Consider the following 17,346-nt stretch of genomic DNA (forward strand, 5'->3'; position numbering starts at 1 on the left):
CCTCCGAGGCCGGTGATTTCATAATTTTTGCCAGGCGTTGTAGTTCCACCTGCTCTGCACGTCAGGGTCGGATTTCACAAACAAAACCTTGGAAGAACACTGTAAAACAAAGAAACATGTCACCAAAGTTAATATTAAACAGACTAATCTGCTCACGTCCGGAAAAGGGCAGAAGAGGCACAGCGAGCCCCAAAGCCCACTCCACTTGTACCGGTGAGCAGTTGAACATCCAGTGCTCAGGTGCATGTACAAAAATTCTCACTTGCTCACTCATCTTCAACTGCTCTAGCAGGGGACCCCAGACCTGCCTTTCCCGAGCCACGTTGACCACCTCTGATTGGCCTTCCCAGGCCAGCGTGGAGATATAATCTCTTCACCTAGTCCTGGGTCTTCCCCCAGATTGACATGCCTTACCAGATGCTCAAACCACCTCAGCTGGCTCCTTTAAACGCAAGGGAGCAGCGGCTCAACTCCAAGCTCCCCACGTATGACCGAGCTTCTCACCCTATCTCTAATGCTGCGTTCACACAGGGCACCACACGAGTGACAGCAGCGAGAGGTTGCCATGTAATCCCTATGGAAGGAGGCGTTGTGGCGCCAAGCCATGCAATGCGACGCGATGGACGTGAATGAAGCGATGCGAGTGAAGCGATTTTGAGCGATTGGCACGTTTGTGGCATGATATTGCATCGCGTCACGCCACGTTGCCCTCCTCCCCAAGTTGAAAAATCTGAACTTTTTTATCTTGTCGTGCCGCAATAACCAATCAGGGACTGGATATGTAGTGATGTGGAGATGTCTGGAGTTTGACTGAGTTGGATGTGAACATGTCCTGTCTCTGGTAGCCAGCCTGTGAGCAGGACTTATGTCCCTTTTGTCCTTTATTTCACAATTATGACAGAGATGTTGGGGGAAGAGCAAGCTGCAGCACCACAGCAGGCAGCGGAGTGGTTTTTTTTTTCTTTTTTCGTTCACTTGCACGCGCTAGCGAATCATCCGTGAAAATTATTTTATTTATTAACTACACACAGTATAATAAAACAAATGGTGACAGGTTTATCAACACAATTATGACAGAGTTTTTGGGGGAATAGAGCAGCAGCCCCGCAGCAGGCAGCAGAGAGTTTTTTGTTTTTATTTGTCACGTGCGCGCGAGCGAATTGCCCATTAAGTTTATTTTATTTAATAACTACACAAATGTATAATAAAACAAATGGTGACTGGTTCAGCAACACAATTATGATAGAGTTTGGGGGGGGGAGCGAGCTGCAGCCCTGCAGCAGGAGCAGCAGAGTTTTCTTACTACCATAATGTGCGCGCGCGAGCGAATCGTCCGTTATTTTATTTATTAACTACTCAGATGTATAATAAAACAGATGGTGACGGGTTTATAAACACAATTATGACAGAGAGCGAGCAGCAGCCCCGCAGCAGGGGCAGCAAAGTTTTTTTTTTTTTTTTTTTTTTTTTTTTTTTTATTGTTTACATGTGCGCCCGTGAATGGGACAGGAGGTCCTCAAACTGGGTCCTGCAGAGGCAGAAGGACCACTGAAAGCGGCCGTCATCCAGACGCAGCTCCTGCAGCAAATAATGATACTCCCCGAATTCGGAACGTCTCGTGAGGATGTTGTGAACTCAGCTTTCCACAACAATTAAGAGCACAGCAACTCACTCCATGTGAGCAAGGTCCGTCATGTTAATTTGACTGACAACTGGAGCCGGTGAGTGGAATGGAAGCTCCTCCTATTTGATGACGCACTGGGGGGAATTTTTGCAGCAAAAGCAGAGCGACACACCGGGCGATGGTGGCGTTTTTGTGGCATCTGGTTGCACCCGGTGTGAACGCGGCATAAGGGAGACACCAGCCACCATCCTAAGGAAGCCCATTTTGGCAGATTGTACCCAATCTAGTTCTTTTGGTCATGTCCCAACCCTCATGACCATAGGTGAAAGTAGGAACGAAGATTGACCAATAGATCAAGAGCTTTGCCTTTTGGCTCAGCTCCCTTTTCATCACAACAGTACGGCAGAGCGAATGCAATACCGCCCCTGCTGCGCTGATTCTCTGGCCAATCTCACTGTCCATTGTCCCCTCACTTGTGAACAAGACCCCGAGGTACTTGAATTTCTTCACTTGGGGCAAGACCGCATTCCTTTCCCAGAGTAGGCAATTCATCGGTTTTCTGCTGAGAACATTGGCCTCAGATTTAGAGGTGCTGACCTCTAAATCCAGTGAGTGTTGGAGGTCACAGGCTGATGAAGCCAACAGGATGACATCATCTGCAAAAAGCAGTGATGAGACCCTGAGCCCACCAAACTGGAAGCCCTCCTCCCCACGACTACACCTTGATATGCTGTCCAAGAATATCACAAAAAGGATTGGTGACAAGGCGCAACCCTGGCGGAGGCCAGCCCCCACCAGAAACGAGTCTGACTTACTGCCGAGCACCCGAACACAGCTTTCACTTTGTGAGTACAGAGATTGAATGGCCCTGAGAAGCAACCCCCTTACGCCATAATTCCACAGCACCTCCCACAGTATCGTCCAGGGTACCCGATCATACACCTTTTCCAAGTCCACAAAACACATGTAGACTGGATGGGCATACTGCCAGGCACCCTCCAGGATCCTTGTGAGAGTGAAGAGCTGGTCAGTTGTTCCACGCCCAGGATGGAATCCGCATTGTTCCTCTTCAGTCAGAGGTTCGACTACCTGCCGAACCCTCCTTTCCAGCACCCTTGAGTAGACTTTACCAGGGAGGCTGAGTAGTGTGATGCATCTGTAATTGGCACACACTCTGGTCCACCTTTTTAAATATGGGGACCATCACCCCAGTTTGATACTTGTTAGGTGCTGTGCCAGACCTCAATGCAATGTTGACGAGACATCTCATCCAAGACAATCCCTCCACACCCAGAGCCTTCAGCATTTCTGGTTGGATCTCATCAACCCCCGGGCCTTGCCACTGTGGAATTGTTTGAATACCTCAGTGACTTCCACCAGGGAAATTGATGAAAATCCCCCATCAGCTTCCAGCTCTGCCCTTCCTATAGAGGGCACTCCAGTCTGATGCAGGAGTTCCTCAGAGTGTTCTTTCCAGCGCCTGATTACATCCTCAGGTGAGATCAACAGAGGCCCATCCTTAATGTAGACATCTTGGATGATTTCCCATTTTCCCCTCCTGAGGTGCCTCGCGGTCTGCCAGAAGCACCTTGATGCCGACCAAAAGTCCTTTTCCATTCTTGCTCAAAATTCTTCCCACATCTGCTGCTTTGCCTCCCCCACAGCAGAAGCTGTGGTCCTTTGGGCCTGTTGGTACTTTGCAACTGCCTCTGGAGTCCTCCAAGATAACATATTCTGAAAGGACTTCTTCTTCAGTCGGACAGCTCGAATACCATGGTGATCACTGGTGTCCACTTTGGTATTCGAGGGTTGCCGCACCTTGAGGCACCTGAAGACCTTCAGGCCACAGCTCCCCACTGCACTTTCAGCAATGGAAGCTTTGAACATTGCCCATTCTGGCTCATTGCCCCAACCTTCATAGGGATGCTAGAAAAGTTCCACCGGAGGTGTGAGTTGAAGATCTGTTATACAGTGTGCTCCTCCAAACGTTCTCAGTTCACCCACACTATCCGTTTGGGCTTACCAGGTCTGTCTAAAGTCCTCCCCCACCCTCTGATCAAACTCACCACTAGATGGTGATAAGTTGACAGCTCTGCCCCTCTCTTCACTTGAGTGTCCAGAACATGTGGCCTCAGATCATATGATACAAGCACAAAATCGATCACTGATCTTTGGCCTAGGGTGCTCTGGTACCATGTACACTTATGAGCATCCCTATGTTCGAACATGGTGTTCGTTATGGACAGTCCGTAACTAGCACAAAAGTCTAATAACGAACGACTATTCGGGTTTAGATCGGGGAGGCCATTCCTCCCAATCACGCCTCTCCAGGTGTCTCTGTCATTGCCCACATGTGTGTTGAAGTCCCCCAGCAGAACAGTGGAGTCTCCCACAGGAGCCCATACAGGACTCCATTCAGGGACACTGCAAAAACTGATATCTAAGAAAGTAAAAAAAGAGACTTGTTTAGAGAAAATTTGACTTAATTTTTGTCTAAATAGAAAAATAATCTTGTCAAGCATTTTATACAGAAAAAATGTCTTATTTTGGGAAGCTGTATATTACGTTTTCTTCATAAGTTTTTATACCAAGCTGTACTTAACCAGTAACAAGGAAAGGCAATGGAGTACAAATAATCCAAGCAAAGGAACAAGATTGTTTTCAGAGGATAATCTTAAAATACAAATTTTGTCTAGTTTTAAGGCACATTTTGATTATTCAGTGCCTAGACATTTTTGTGGTTTTAGAGAATTCTAACCAAGTACATTTTTCTTACCCCATTGGCAGATTTTTTTTATTTATTTTTTTTTTTTGGCGTAAGGCTCTGTAACACCTTGACGATTTAGCTTGCATATGCCGACCGTATTAAAAATGTTTGCACACGCTGGCATATGGCTAATAAATTAATGCAGCTGTCAAACCTTGACGATTAACCAGCTTATGCCGACAGCCCCATTTCCACCCAGTGGTTCGGGTCGGTACTGCACGGTTGATGGGGGTCAGAAACAGAGTAATTTAACATTATTATTATTTTTTTTTTTATTCTCATTTTTTTATCTTGGTGGAACATTTTCATTGTGTACAGAATGCTGATGAGTCGACTGACTGTGGTAAATGCTGCCTTGAATGAATGGAGTGCTGTGACTTTTTAAACATTTAAAGCGCTGCACGGTTGCTTTCAGGACCCCTGATCAGGTCATCACAGACCTGAATAATGAAACGTTGTGATGATTTATACTTTTAAAGTGCCAGTTGACAGTGATCAGGTGTGATCAGACCTGAAAGAAGTGCTGTGTGATCTGTCGGTTTGGTGATCACTGACAGCGACCGTGCTTTAAATGTTTAAACAACGCATTATTCAGGCGTGACCACACCTGATTGATCAGGTCGTCTGATGATCACACCACAGCAACGGGTCGGGTAACATTTCCTCTGCCTCGTTCTGTCATGGTGTCTTATGAACCATTCTTAGTTTGGCCTCTGTCCTGAGACCAATTTGCCATGGGAGACCCTACCAGGAGCACAAAGGCTCGAGGCAACACACCTCTCAGGTTCATCAGGGCACACAAACCTCTCCACTATGATAAGGTGATGGTGCCCGGAGAGGTTCTCCAAAAATTTTATTCATGCAATGAAAATGTGTTTACAATCACTGAAATTTTAAGTGTGGTGCTGTTATTTGTACTGCACATGTATTGATATATATATATATATATATTTCCTGTGGGGGGGAAAAAAACAAATGAACCCTTCTTCTTCTTCTGTGGCATATAACGGTAGCTGGCATCCTTAGTGTTACATTGCTGCCACCTTCTGCATCAGTCCGTTATAGCAGCACTAAAACCTCTTCAGGAGTCCAGTGTCTTTCAAGTATTTAAAAAGCCAACACTTCCCCCTCTCTCTTAACCTTATGGCTAAACTACTTCCTACAGAAACTTCTTTCAGGCCAAGCAAAAAAAAATCTGACAGTCGGGTAAAAATTTACTTGGTTAGAATTCTTAAAACTTGCAAAATGTCTAGGCACCGAATAATCAAAATGTGGCTTAGAACTAGACAGAATTCTTATTTTAAGATTATCCTCTGTCTTAAAATAAGGAAAACAAACTTGTTTCTTTGCTTGGATGATTTGAAATCTATTGCTTTTCTTTGTTACTGGTTAACTACAACTTGATAATAGCTGGAAAAACAACATACAGTTTCCCAAAATAAGACATTTTTTCTTATGTTAAAATGCTTGACAAGATTATTTTTCTATTTAGACAAAAAATGTCATTTTCTTTAAGTTTTCTTACTTTCTTAGATAGTTTTTGCAGTGAGTATATTTCAGAGCTCATTGCAGGTTAAGGAAAGACACTTGGAAAAATAGTTTTAGCATGTTCAGTGATACCTGTCCAATGCTATGGCATTTGTAGTAAGTACATATGCTGTAGTACGAGGCAGGTATCACTCAAAGAAGATCTACATAGACAGATTCTGTCATTACAGTAAGACTTCCACATACCCAAATATACAAAAATATTAAATGGAAATTCATGAAATTAGGTCTCTGTAGGGGCCCCAGAATGCCTCTAAAATGCTCAAAACCAAAACTTCAGGGGGCTTTTCTCCCTGGACCTCCACCAGGGGCACTGCCTCTGGACAACACTGGAGGTCTACATGGCCCCAAACCCTTGCCCATTTTCAGAGTTTTTTTTTCTTTGCTCATTCTCATCCCACACACACACACACACACACACACACACACACACACACACACACACACACACACACAGAAAGCAAGGCTAACAGTGGCACATGATTTCTCGTGTTGCGGTGCTTGGAAACTAGAATAACCAAGAAATGTTTTTTTCTTCCTTTTTTGTTGTCAAACCTGTTCTGTTCATCTTTTGAGGAGCGCTCGCCATCACCACCTGTGCCTGTCTGTCAGAACCAGCTCCGCGCTGCAGGTCTGTACACACAACAATGCAACTTTGCATATTTGAGTCAAACACAGAATATTCTTTATAATCACAGTGGAAAATTCTGTCATTGTTCTGTGTTGTTGGATGTGTACACTGAGTCCCGTTCTAGTTCATACTTGTACATCATCATTGACTTTTATTGTCAGTAGTAATATTGCTGTGTCTTCAGACTGTTATGTGTTGCATGCTGACAGGAGACCAGTATGATCTAATCCGTGAGCTGTCAATGCTGCGGCGACAGCTTAGTTCTGAACAAAAACGCCTCCAGGTCCGTCAGCAGCAGGGCAGCTGGGACGACTTGGACCTTCCTTTTAGTGACAGGTGAGACCAAAGTGATGTTACTGATGTTAACCTTGTCATGTCACACGTAGAAGGTTTTAACAGAGCCATCTGTTTTACATTCAGGATTTGTAAAAAAAAAACAAAATACATGTGGAGCTGTTTGTGTGTGCAGACATCAGGAGCAACCGTCATTGGATGTGTTTGATGTTGCGCGGCTGCGGCATCAGGCTTTGAGGGTCCGAAGGCCAAACTCCAAAAGCACCAAGCCCAGAAACCTGATGCAGATCCATGACTCTCTGCAGCTGAAATGCACTGGTAATACACAAGTCTAGCAGTGCACTCACAAACCAAAAACACTGTCATTGTTAACCCTCGTGTTGTGACAGGTGTGCGTGTGTTTTCGTGCTCTAAATGAGTGGAGGCTGTGACTGCCTGAGCTGCATCATATTAATCTAGTATAGATAATCAATGGGCTGATTATCCATCTTTGAAACTACTTATTTGATGGAAACTTTAATTTTCTTTTTAAATTGGATGCATATTTGACCCCCAATTACCCACAAATTAAAGATGATAATCTAAAGTTTGAACTCCGTTTGCTCTAATGTTGTGGCAGAAAACATTTTGAACCTGATGGTAAATGTGAAATAATGTAGAGAAAAGGGACAGCATGTAATCTATATTTAGTGTACTTTGTAATTTTATTTTTATTGTTTTCATGTTTTTTTTTTTTTTGAGACCCACTAGATGATGTCTTAGAAGTGCCTTACACACGAGGGTTCCAGAAAACTCGCCAGTTGTCAGCCAGCAAGAGGAGGCAACTGGTCCAACAGTCATGGTCTTCCCAGGTATTCGGCTTAATGGGACCGATGCTAACGCGTTAGCATGTCTATGGCATTTTCAATGTTAAAGTTAGCATTAAGCTGTTCGCATCTCAGTCAGCACGTTTGTGTGCATTTGTTTTCTGTATAATAATTAATGGCTCAGCGTTCTGTCGTAAAAGAGTCAAATTGTAATTTTTTAAAATTTATTTTTATTCATATATTAATAATAATAGCAACAACAACAAAACTAATAATGCTACAATACAATTTTAGAGAGACAAAAAGAACCTGATGAAACAAACAGAAAAGATAAAAACCAACTAACAATGAAAATAAATAAATACATATAGAAATAAATGTTTCCTGTGAACACCTAGTGACTCTTACACCTCCACTTCATCCCTGTTTTATTTAAGTTTAATGACAATTTGTTTCTGTCAAACCATATTTTCAATTTGTTAATTTCTTCAGTGATTTCCTCCAGAACTATCTACCAAGCTAGAAAACTGCTGCATCCTAGTAAGAGCAGAATACTACTGGAATGAATTTGAATAAGGACGGCTGGGTTTTTTCTCACCAAAATGGATGCTGCACTCACTGCAGTTTATTGTCTGGAATAGTCCCAGATTGCATTTCAGAGCTTCTAGAATTCACACATTTTTGTGCAGGTGGTGTTGGGGGGTAATTTTGGGTTTCAGCTTTTTTTTTTTTTTTTACCATTTTCATTCCTGAATATGTCAATCGTGAGTCACTTTTGTGCGAATTAAAGTCACTAACTGGGACTCTTGTCTTGTTGTGAGAAAGAAACGAGAATCGTCCTCTGTTTGTTCACACAGTTCCAAATGCTGCGCGGCTCTCTGCTGAGTCAAGTTAGAACGATAGAGTCCAGTCAGAATGAATAAATTCAAAGTGAAACGCCGTTTAAATAAAATGACACCTCTTTCCAAGTGTTGTAATACAAACAAATGGCAATTGATCAAAACTTTTTTCCCTCCCAAAACGAGATGTCCTGCGCTGACGTGCAGCAGCTGGCTGAGCTCAGCTCAGAGGTATGGAGAGACATTCATGCCAAAATGTCTGAAAGAAAATGCTTTAGATAAAAACTACAGATTTTATTTATTTTTATTTATGTCCAGAGATCAAGGATCCAGTGACCAATTTAAAATGTTGTTGACATAGAAAACCTGTAAAGAAACAAGAGGTATCGATAAGGGAATTGATAAGGAATTGGATCAATAAGCAGAATTGATAATGGCATCGATATCGATACAATCTTATTAATACCTATCCCTAAGTGTGCCTGAGGTGAGCCACAATAACAGTTAGCCCATTAACTTCTGCTTGCTAATGCAGTGTTTGCATTACAAATAAATAATACACAGATTACCAGAATACCAGGCTGCTCAAGGAAGCCCTACCATTATTTAATGCTTCGATCTTAAATATGATCAATCTATCTTTGTTAGTTGGCTATGTACCACAGGCTTTTAAGGTGGCAGTAATTAAACCATTACTTAAAAAGCCATCACTTGACCCAGCTATCTTAGCTAATTATAGGCCAATCTCCAACCTTCCTTTTCTCTCAAAAATTCTTGAAAGGGTAGTTGTAAAACAGCTAACTGATCATCTGCAGAGGAATGGTCTATTTGAAGAGTTTCAGTCAGGTTTTAGAATTCATCATAGTACAGAAACAGCATTAGTGAAGGTTACAAATGATCTTCTTTTGGCCTCGGACAGTGGACTCATCTCTGTGCTTGTTCTGTTAGACCTCAGTGCTGCTTTTGATACTGTTGACCATAAAATTTTATTACAGAGATTAGAGCATGTCATAGGTATTAAAGGCACTGCGCTGCGGTGGTTTGAATCATATTTGTCTAATAGATTACAATTTGTTCATGTAAATGGGGAATCTTCTTCACAGACTAAAGTTAATTATGGAGTTCCACGAGGTTCTGTGCTAGGACCAATTTTATTCACTTTATACATGCTTCCCTTAGGCAGTATTATTAGACGGTATTGCTTAAATTTTCATTGTTACGCAGATGATACCCAGCTTTATCTATCCATGAAGCCAGAGGACACACACCAATTAGCTAAACTGCAGGATTGTCTTACAGACATAAAGACATGGATGACCTCTAATTTCCTGCTTTTAAACTCAGATAAAACTGAAGTTATTGTACTTGGCCCCACAATCTTAGAAACATGGTGTCTAACCAGATCCTTACTCTGGATGGCATTACCCTGACCTCTAGTAATACTGTGAGAAATCTTGGAGTCATTTTTGATCAGGATATGTCATTCAAAGCGCATATTAAACAAATATGTAGGACTGCTTTTTTGCATTTACGCAATATCTCTAAAATCAGAAAGGTCTTGTCTCAGAGTGATGCTGAAAAACTAATTCATGCATTTATTTCCTCTAGGCTGGACTATTGTAATTCATTATTATCAGGTTGTCCTAAAAGTTCCCTAAAAAGCCTTCAGTTAATTCAAAATGCTGCAGCTAGAGTACTGACGGGGACTAGAAGGAGAGAGCATATCTCACCCATATTGGCCTCTCTTCATTGGCTTCCTGTTAATTCTAGAATAGAATTTAAAATTCTTCTTCTTACTTATAAGGTTTTGAATAATCAGGTCCCATCTTATCTTAGGGACCTCGTAGTACCATATCACCCCAATAGAGCGCTTCGCTCTCAGACTGCAGGCTTACTTGTAGTTCCTAGGGTTTGTAAGAGTAGAATGGGAGGCAGAGCCTTCAGCTTCAGGTTCCTCTCCTGTGGAACCAGCTCCCAATTCAGATCAGGGAGACAGACACCCTCTCTACTTTTAAGATTAGGCTTAAAACTTTCCTTTTTGCTAAAGCTTATAGTTAGGGCTGGATCAGGTGACCCTGAACCATCCCTTAGTTATGCTGCTATAGACGTAGACTGCTGGGGGGTTCCCATGATGCACTGTTTCTTTTTCTTTTTGCTCTGTATGCACCACTCTGCATTTAATCATTAGTGATCGATCTCTGCTCCCCTCCACAGCATGTCTTTTTCCTGGTTCTCTCCCTCAGCCCCAACCAGTCCCAGCAGAAGACTGCCCCTCCCTGAGCCTGGTTCTGCTGGAGGTTTCTTCCTGTTAAAAGGGAGTTTTTCCTTCCCACTGTAGCCAAGTGCTTGCTCACAGGGGGTCGTTTTGACCGTTGGGGTTTTACATAATTATTGTATGGCCTTGCCTTACAATATAAAGCGCCTTGGGGCAACTGTTTGTTGTGATTTGGCGCTATATAAAAAAATTGATTGATTGATTGAGATTAACTTAATTTTGCTTCATGTTGCATGAAGCAGTATCATCATGTTTCAAAAGTAAATGCAACTTATAAACCGATAAACCCCCCTCCCATGACACATTTTTGGACAGCTGTAACTAATACTCTGATGCAACATATAGTCCAGAGAACATGGCAGATTAACTCCGTTTGTGCTGATTAATTCTAATAGAGTTTATTTAACAGTACAATTGAGCTGACTTTTACCTTACCTTCACGGTTCTCTGTTTCATGTTAAATATTCTCAAAGTTCCACAAACTCTGATTTGGTTGTTAAACGATTTTGGAATTGAAAACATCTAATTGTTTGTGTCTTCTGCTTGCTTAGAATGAAAATACTTGCAGCAAGTCCAACAGTCAACAACATGACAACTTCTGCCAGGAAGGGAGCAGGCTGCAGCGAGAGGTGGAACCAAGTGCAGAAGGGAGAAGGCAGGACAGGACCAGTTATCAGATGGATCTCAGTCACCACAGTAACACAGCCGGTATGACATGAACAAATTGTCGGTTGAGGCTACACAATCTGAATAAAATTTGAAAAAATGGAATAATGCACTAACCTGTCTCATTGAAGGGTGGATTCAAAATAAATGTAAAAACGTACAGTAGTGTTCAGAATAATAGTAGTGCTATGTGACTAAAAAGATTAACCCAGGTTTTGAGTATATTTCTTATTGTTACATGGGAAACAAGGTACCAGTAGATTCAGCAGATTCTCACAAATCCAGCAAGACCAAGCATTCATGATATGCACACTCTTAAGGCTATGAAATTGGGCTGTTAGTAAAAAAAAAAAAAAAAAAAGTAGAAAAGGGGGTGTTCACAATAATAGTAGTGTGGCATTCAGTCAGTGAGTTCGTCAATTTTGTGGAACAAACAGGTGTGATTCAAGTGTCCCCTATGTAAGGATGAAGCCAGCACCTGTTGAACATGCTTTTCTCTTTGAAAGCCTGAGGAAAATGGGATGTTCAAGACACTGTTCAGAAGAACAGTGTAGTTTGATTAAAAAGTTGATTGGAGAGGGGAAAACCTATACGCAGGTGCAAAAAATTATAGGCTGTTCATCTACAATGATCTCCAATGCTTTAAAATGGACAAAAAAACCAGAGACGCGTGGAAGAAAACGGAAAACATCCATCAAAATGGATAGAAGAATAAACAGAATGGCAAAGGCTCACCCACTGATCAGCTCCAGGATGATCAAAGACAGTCTGGAGTTACCTGTAAGTGCTGTGACAGTTAGAAGACGCCTGTGTGAAGCTAATGTATTTGCAAGAATCCCCCGCAAAGTCCCTCTGTTAAATAAAAGACATGTGCAGAAGAGGTTACAATTTGCCAAAGAACACATCAACTGGCCTAAAGAGAAATGGAGGAATATTTTGTGGACTGACGAGAGTAAAATTGTTCTTTTTGGGTCCAAGGGCCGCAGACAGTTTGTGAGACGACCCCCAAACTCTGAATTCAAGCGACAGTTCACAGTGAAGACATTGAAGCATGGTGGTGCAAGTATCATGATATGGGCATGTTTCTCCTACTATGGTGTTGGGCCTATATATCGCATACCAGGTATCATGGATCAGTTTGGATATGTCAAAATACTTGAAGAGGTCATGTTGCTTTATGCTGAAGAGGAGATGCCCTTGAAATGGGTGTTTCAACAAGACAATGACTCCAAGCATACTAGTAAACGAGCAAAATCTTGGTTCCAAACCAACAAAATTATTGCCTCGCAGATGTGATGAAATCATGAAAAATTGGTAGTTTAGTGATTCACAGGATTGCTAAAAAAGCAGTTTGAACATAATAGTTTTGAGTTTGTAGCGTCAACAGCAGATGCTGCTATTATTGTGAACACCCCCTTTTCTACTTTTTTTTTACTAATAGCCCAATTTCATAGCCTTAAGAGTGTGCATATCATGAATGCTTGGTCTTGTTGGATTTGTGAGAATCTACTGAATCTACTGGTACCTTCAGCTTTCAGGCTCCTCTCCTGTGGAACCAGCTCCTAATTCAGATCAGGGAGAAAGACACACTCTCTACTTTTAAGATTAGGCTTAAAACTTTCCTTTTTGCTAAAGCTTATAGTTAGGGCTGGATCAGGTGACCCTGAACCATCCCTTAGTTATGCTGCTATAGACTTAGACTGCTGGGGGGTTCCCATGATGCACTGAGTGTTTCTTTCTCTTTTTGCTGTGTGCGCACCACTCTGCATTTAATCATTAGTGATTGATCTCTGCTCCCCTCCACAGCATGTCTTTTTCCTGGTTCTCTCCCTCAGCCCCAACCAGTCCTAGCAGAAGACTGCCCCTCCCTGAGCCTGGTTCTGCTGGAGGTTTCTTCCTGTTAAAAGGGAGTTTTTCCTTCCCACTGTTGCCAAGTGCTTGCTCACAGGGGGTCATTTTGACCGTTGGGGTTTTTCCGTAATTATTGTATGGCTTTGCCTTACAATATAAAGCGCCTTGGGGCAACTGTTTGTTGTGATTTGGCGCTATATAAATAAAATTGATTTGATTTGATTTTGATTTTCCCATATAACAATAAGAAATATACTCAAAACCTGGATTCATCTTTTTAGTCACATAGCACTACTATTATTCTGAACACTACTGTATATCCACAGCTCACTAAATCTGGCCAGCTGTGCATCAGGGTTCAGTATTAACACTCGCCCAGTTGACCAGAAATAACTTGGGACAACGTAAAATGTAAAATGTAACATTAGATTCTGGTTCTTCTTCAGGATTACTGGATCTGTCTGATGAGGACTCCACCCCTCCCCTCAACAGACAAAACTCTGTAGAAAGCATTGTGAGGGATCCCTGGGTGCGTCCAGGAACATCAGACACTTTAGACTGGTTTGTCATGAATTCCATCTCGCCTAAAAAGCAGACAAGACCAGGCAGCAGCAGCCGGTGAAGGAGACGAGCGACTGCACCCAGCTCAAAGACTTTCCAGAAGAACTCATAGCACCTGCACAATGTTTCAGAAGTTAAAAAAAAAAAAAAAAAAAAAAATCCAATAAATGTTATTGTTAAAATGCATTAATTTTGGTGCATTAGTTTCTGCACATTCAACAGTGATGTTCTGCAGGGGGCACGTGTCATTTTTCTACTCATAATGAAGTTAAAATATAGACCTTGTCCATTCTTTCTAGGTTATACACACCTATGAAGAAACAAAACATCTGTACATACAGCAACACATCTGCACACTGCTGTACACATACACTCAACAAAAATATAAACGCAACACTTTTGGTTTTGCTCCCATTTTGTATGAGATGAACTCAAAGATCTAAAACTTTTTCCACATACACAATATCACCATTTCCCTCAAATATAGTTCACAAACCAGTCTAAATCTGTGATAGTGAGCACTTCTCCTTTGCTGAGATAATCCATCCCACCTCACAGGTGTGCCATATCAAGATGCTGATTAGACACCATGATTAGTGCACAGGTGTGCCTTAGACTGCCCACAATAAAAGGTCACTCTGAAAGGTGCAGTTTTATCACACAGCACAATGCCACAGATGTCGCAAGATTTGAGGGAGCATGCAATTGGCATGCTGACAGCAGGAATGTCAACCAGAGCTGTTGCTCGTGTATTGAATGTTTATTTCTCTACCATAAGCCGTCTCCAAAGGCGTTTCAGAGAATTTGGCAGTACATCCAACCAGCCTCACAACCGCAGACCATGTGTAACCACACCAGCCCAGGACCTCCACATCCAGCATGTTCACCTCCAAGATCGTCTGAGACCAGCCACTCGGACAGCTGCTGAAACTATCGGTTTGCATAACCAAAGAATTTCTGCACAAACTGTCAGAAACCGTCTCAGGGAAGCTCATCTGCATGCTCGTCGTCCTCATCGGGGTCTCGACCTGACTCCAGTTCGTCGTCATAACCGACTTGAGTGGGCAAATGCTCACATTCGCTAGCGTTTGGCACGTTGGAGAGGTGTTCTCTTCACGGATGAATCCCAGTTCACACTGTTCAGGGCAGATGGCAGACAGCGTGTGTGGCGTCGTGTGGGTGAGCGATTTTCTGATGTCAATGTGGTGGATCAAGTGGCCCATGGTGGCGGTGGGGTTATGGTATGGGCAGGCGTCTGTTATGGACGAAGAACACAGGTGCATTTTATTGATGGCATTTTGAATGCACAGAGATACCGTGATGACATCCTGAGGCCCATTGTTGTGCCATACATCCAAGAACATCACCTCATGTTGCAGCAGGATAATGCCATGTTGCAAGGATCTGTACACAATTCTTGGAAGCTGAAAATGTCCCAGTTCTTGCATGGCCGGCATACTCACCGGACATGTCACCCATTGAGCATGTTTGGGATGCTCTGGACTGCCGTATACGACAGCGTGTACCAGTTCCTGCCAATATCCAGCAACTTCGCACAGCCATTGAAGAGGAGTGGACCAACATTCCACAGGCCACAATTGACAACCTGATCAACTCTATGTGAAGGAGATGTGTTGCACTGCATGAGGCAAATGGTGGTCACACCAGATACTGACTGGTATCCCCCCCCAATAAAACAAAACTGCACCTTTCAGAGTGGCCTTTTATTGTGGACAGTCTAAGGCACACCTGTGCACTAATCATGGTGTCAGATCATCATCTTGGTATGGCACACCTGTGAGGTGGGATGGATTATCTCAGCAAAGGAGAAGTGCTCACTATCACAGATTTAGACTGGTTTGTGAACAATATTTGAGGGAAATGGTGATATTGTGTATGTGGAAAAAGTTTTAGATCTTTGAGTTCATCTCATACAAAATGGGAGCAAAACCAAAAGTGTTGCATTTATATTTTTGTTGAGTGTACATACAGTCCAAATCTACCAATACAAATATTTTGAGATTAAACATACGAAGGTAGGCTGAAAAGTTCTAAGGCTCACTATAATGCATTAACTGCATTATACCCTCGTATACCTACTGGATTCCTGTCTCCATTTTGAGCATCACAAAGTTTTCACAGAAGCTTCCTCGCAGTAAAACAGATATGCCAGTCATCGTTTAAAAATCACTGGAGTGTTTAGGAAACCTGCCCACACAAACAAATGGAGCAACACATTAATGTGGGAGGGGTTTAACATTCAGAATTTTTGTCTTTCACAAAAAAATTATGTCTTAAATTGTTCTTATTGTGCCAAATCAGTTTGATGTGATCAGTCTTTTAAAATCACATGGTTTGTATTTTTTTGTTAAACATTGTTAACGTCCCACAATTCTGTGACTGTAATGGCAGAAATTATTACTATACGAGGTCTGTTAGAAAAGTATCGGACCTTTTTATTTTTTGCAAAAACCTGATGGATTTGAATCACGTGTGCTTGCATGAGCAAACCTTGAACCTTCGTGCGCATGCGTGAATTTTTTCACGCCTGTCCTTTGTATCATTTGCTGGTAAGCAGCCTTTGTGTGAGGACGTGTAGTGCTCTTGGCGGATTTTCATTGCAAGGAAAATGGCGGAATGACTGGAGCAGCGCTACTGCATCAAATTTTGCTAGAAACTGGGCGACAGCCAGGTGGAAACCATTCGGAAGATTCAGATACAATCAGGTAAAACATCTACAGGTCAGAGACTTTAGTCAAGATGATTTAAAAGTGTTAAGTGGCACTAGCTCTTTGAGTCAAAACTTATTTTGGAGTTAATTCCAAGAGTGGAATGTTGGAATGTTGTCTGTCCAGGGTGGAGGTTAAGATATCCTAGATATCCAGGGGGGGAAGTTGTACTGTTACACCGGATCCAGATTCTGGATCAAGTTTCACTTTATATAGTCTTTGAAGGATTATGTCAAAACTACTTCAGGGATTCTCACCAAATTTTCACCACGGATACATATTAGGCCATGGAAGACATTAAATTTTGGAAGTGATCTGGATCTGAATCTGGATTCTGGATCAAGATTTCACTTTATATACGCTTTAAGGGATTATCCCAAAACTACATCATGGATTCTCACCAAATTTCAACACAGATATTAGGGCATGGAAGATTTTGGAGGTGATCCAGCTCCAGATCCACATCTGGATCTGAATCGTGATACAGGATCCAGATGTGGATTCTGTATCACGATTCACATTATATAGGCTTTGAAGGATTTCTTCAAAACTACCTCATAGATTCTCACCACATTTGCACCACAGATAGACATTAGGTCATGGAAAACTCCATTAATTTTTGGAGGTGATCCGGATCACCTCACAAGACATCAGAAATCTCTGATTGCTCTTGTTTTTCTGTGCAGCACCTCTCAAGCACCATCAGGTTGGATGGTGAACGTTGGTGCACAGCCAATTTCAAATCTCTCCAGAGA

At 42.2% G+C, this 17,346-nt stretch overlaps 1 protein-coding gene across 1 annotated transcript in view; it reads left to right on the forward strand.

Moving 5' to 3' along the window:
* LOC117520991 (centrosome and spindle pole-associated protein 1-like) overlaps positions 1-14,228 on the forward strand; it is a 143,046-nt gene extending 128,818 nt beyond the window's left edge. The window contains exons 25-30 of the mRNA XM_034182326.1: positions 6,516-6,570; positions 6,780-6,906; positions 7,040-7,182; positions 7,606-7,715; positions 11,336-11,492; positions 13,748-14,228. Of these exons, the coding sequence (XP_034038217.1) occupies positions 6,516-6,570; positions 6,780-6,906; positions 7,040-7,182; positions 7,606-7,715; positions 11,336-11,492; positions 13,748-13,923 (768 nt within the window). The 3' untranslated portion in view covers positions 13,924-14,228. The remainder of the gene's footprint in view (positions 1-6,515; positions 6,571-6,779; positions 6,907-7,039; positions 7,183-7,605; positions 7,716-11,335; positions 11,493-13,747) is intronic.
* The last annotated feature ends 3,118 nt before the right edge of the window (positions 14,229-17,346 follow it).

This window comes from Thalassophryne amazonica, chromosome 11, assembly GCF_902500255.1.
Source record: "Thalassophryne amazonica chromosome 11, fThaAma1.1, whole genome shotgun sequence".
In the NCBI taxonomy this organism is placed as follows: domain Eukaryota; kingdom Metazoa; phylum Chordata; class Actinopteri; order Batrachoidiformes; family Batrachoididae; genus Thalassophryne; species Thalassophryne amazonica.